The 1,546-nt window shown below is 35.7% G+C and overlaps 1 protein-coding gene across 1 annotated transcript in view; it reads left to right on the top strand.

The window, feature by feature from the left end:
• The window catches only part of LOC107724250 (CDAN1 interacting nuclease 1), an 80,304-nt gene that overhangs the window by 33,054 nt on the left and 45,704 nt on the right, over positions 1-1,546 (top strand). Inside the window, 1 exon segment of the mRNA XM_016533085.1 lies at positions 481-553. Within this exon segment, the coding sequence (XP_016388571.1) occupies positions 481-553 (73 nt within the window).

Here is a 1,546-nt window from a genome sequence, read left to right as displayed (position 1 = left end):
TTTTAACTAAAATACATTGAGTTCATAATCCATAATAACTCTTCCTCCAGTGAAAAAGTGTTCTGGTGTGAATCAGGAGAGAAATCTGCACAGATCAAGCAGCGTTTAAACAGCTCTAAACTAATCTGTGACTGGATTTTGATGTGAGAGATAACAGCAGATGCACTTTTTCACTGGAGGAAGCGTTATTAAATAATATTTCAAATTTGATTTTTGTCAGCTGTTATGCTGTGGAATGATGTTAAAATATGCGACACATAAAACTGATGTGCTTTTTAAAGTGACTGAAATGATTAAAGTGAGTGAATTGAATATAAACTCATTCCATTCATTTAAAATGATGGTGTTGTTGGATGCGGATGAAGACGTCTGAGGAGTAATCGAGCCCCAAGTGTGTACTGGATGTGTGCTGCATCGGATCAATCGATTACACACAGTATTGATGATCAGTGAATGCAGGTCTCTGTGTGTCTCTGTCAGGTGGACCTGTCTCCGGCTCTCCTGGCTCGTCTGATCGTGGAGTGTTTTCTGGAGGAGCGCGCGGCTTCAGTCCGTGAGTAGAGGAGTTTATTTCCTAACGAGGGACAGACAGGCTCTTTCAGTTTTTCTACTTTAAAATTTCAATTTTAATTCAGTGTGTTGCCATTTGTGAAATTTACTAGCAATTTCTGAGTGAAAACAGCTTCAAAGTAAATCCTACACCAAGTTTACGACAGTGCTCATCTATTATTATTATTATTATTATTCCTTGTTCAAACAGGAGACTTTTATCTATAGCGGAAAATAAGAGTCATCCAATTTTTATATTCTACATACTGTTGTGATGCATACATTTACTTTTAGCATACAAATGTTATTTTAGATTTTTATATTTAGTTCGATATTTGGTTAGTTTTTGATTTTGACGAAATGTGATGGTAATATTGGTCTATATTTCATTATTGGTTCATCGGTATCCAGCATCGCATATACAGGAGAAAATATATCTTTATATGTATCCGTGTGTGTGGAGTGGTGTGTCTTTGAGCACCAATATAGACATTTTAACCCATATCAATATGTGATGATTATTGTTGTGATTACCAAAATAATAGGCTAGTCATTTGTGTGTAAATTGAGCAAATAAGATATTTCTTTATCACACATTTCCAACAAACTATTTAGCAAACAAAAGATTACTGTTTAAAATCTGAAATATTGATTTCATGAATGCTAAAGCAAAAAAAAAAAAAAAGCAAATAAACAAGAAAAATCTTGCGTTAATAGGGGCGATAAATTTAGTGCCATTTAATGATAATTATTATGTTTGATAACTGTTGATGGCCAAAACAATAAATCTGAACTGTTTTGACTCTTAATGCTCCTGAAACATACACTAGTGTGTGAGTGTGTGTGTGTGTGTGTGTGTGTGTGTGTGTTTGTCTGTGTGTGAGTATGTGTGTGTGGTCCGTGTGTTTCTGTAGTTTTTAGCGGCTGGATGTCAGTAGAAGTGGACGACGCTTGTCCTTTGAGCGTTCAGTGCATACAGTCCCACACAGCTTCCGCC

This window comes from Sinocyclocheilus rhinocerous, unplaced genomic scaffold, assembly GCF_001515625.1.
Source record: "Sinocyclocheilus rhinocerous isolate Xijiao unplaced genomic scaffold, SAMN03320098_v1.1 scaffold365, whole genome shotgun sequence".
Classification (NCBI taxonomy): domain Eukaryota; kingdom Metazoa; phylum Chordata; class Actinopteri; order Cypriniformes; family Cyprinidae; genus Sinocyclocheilus; species Sinocyclocheilus rhinocerous.
The sequence above is the reverse complement of the archived record's forward strand: the minus strand, read 5'-3'. Positions and strand labels throughout refer to the sequence as shown.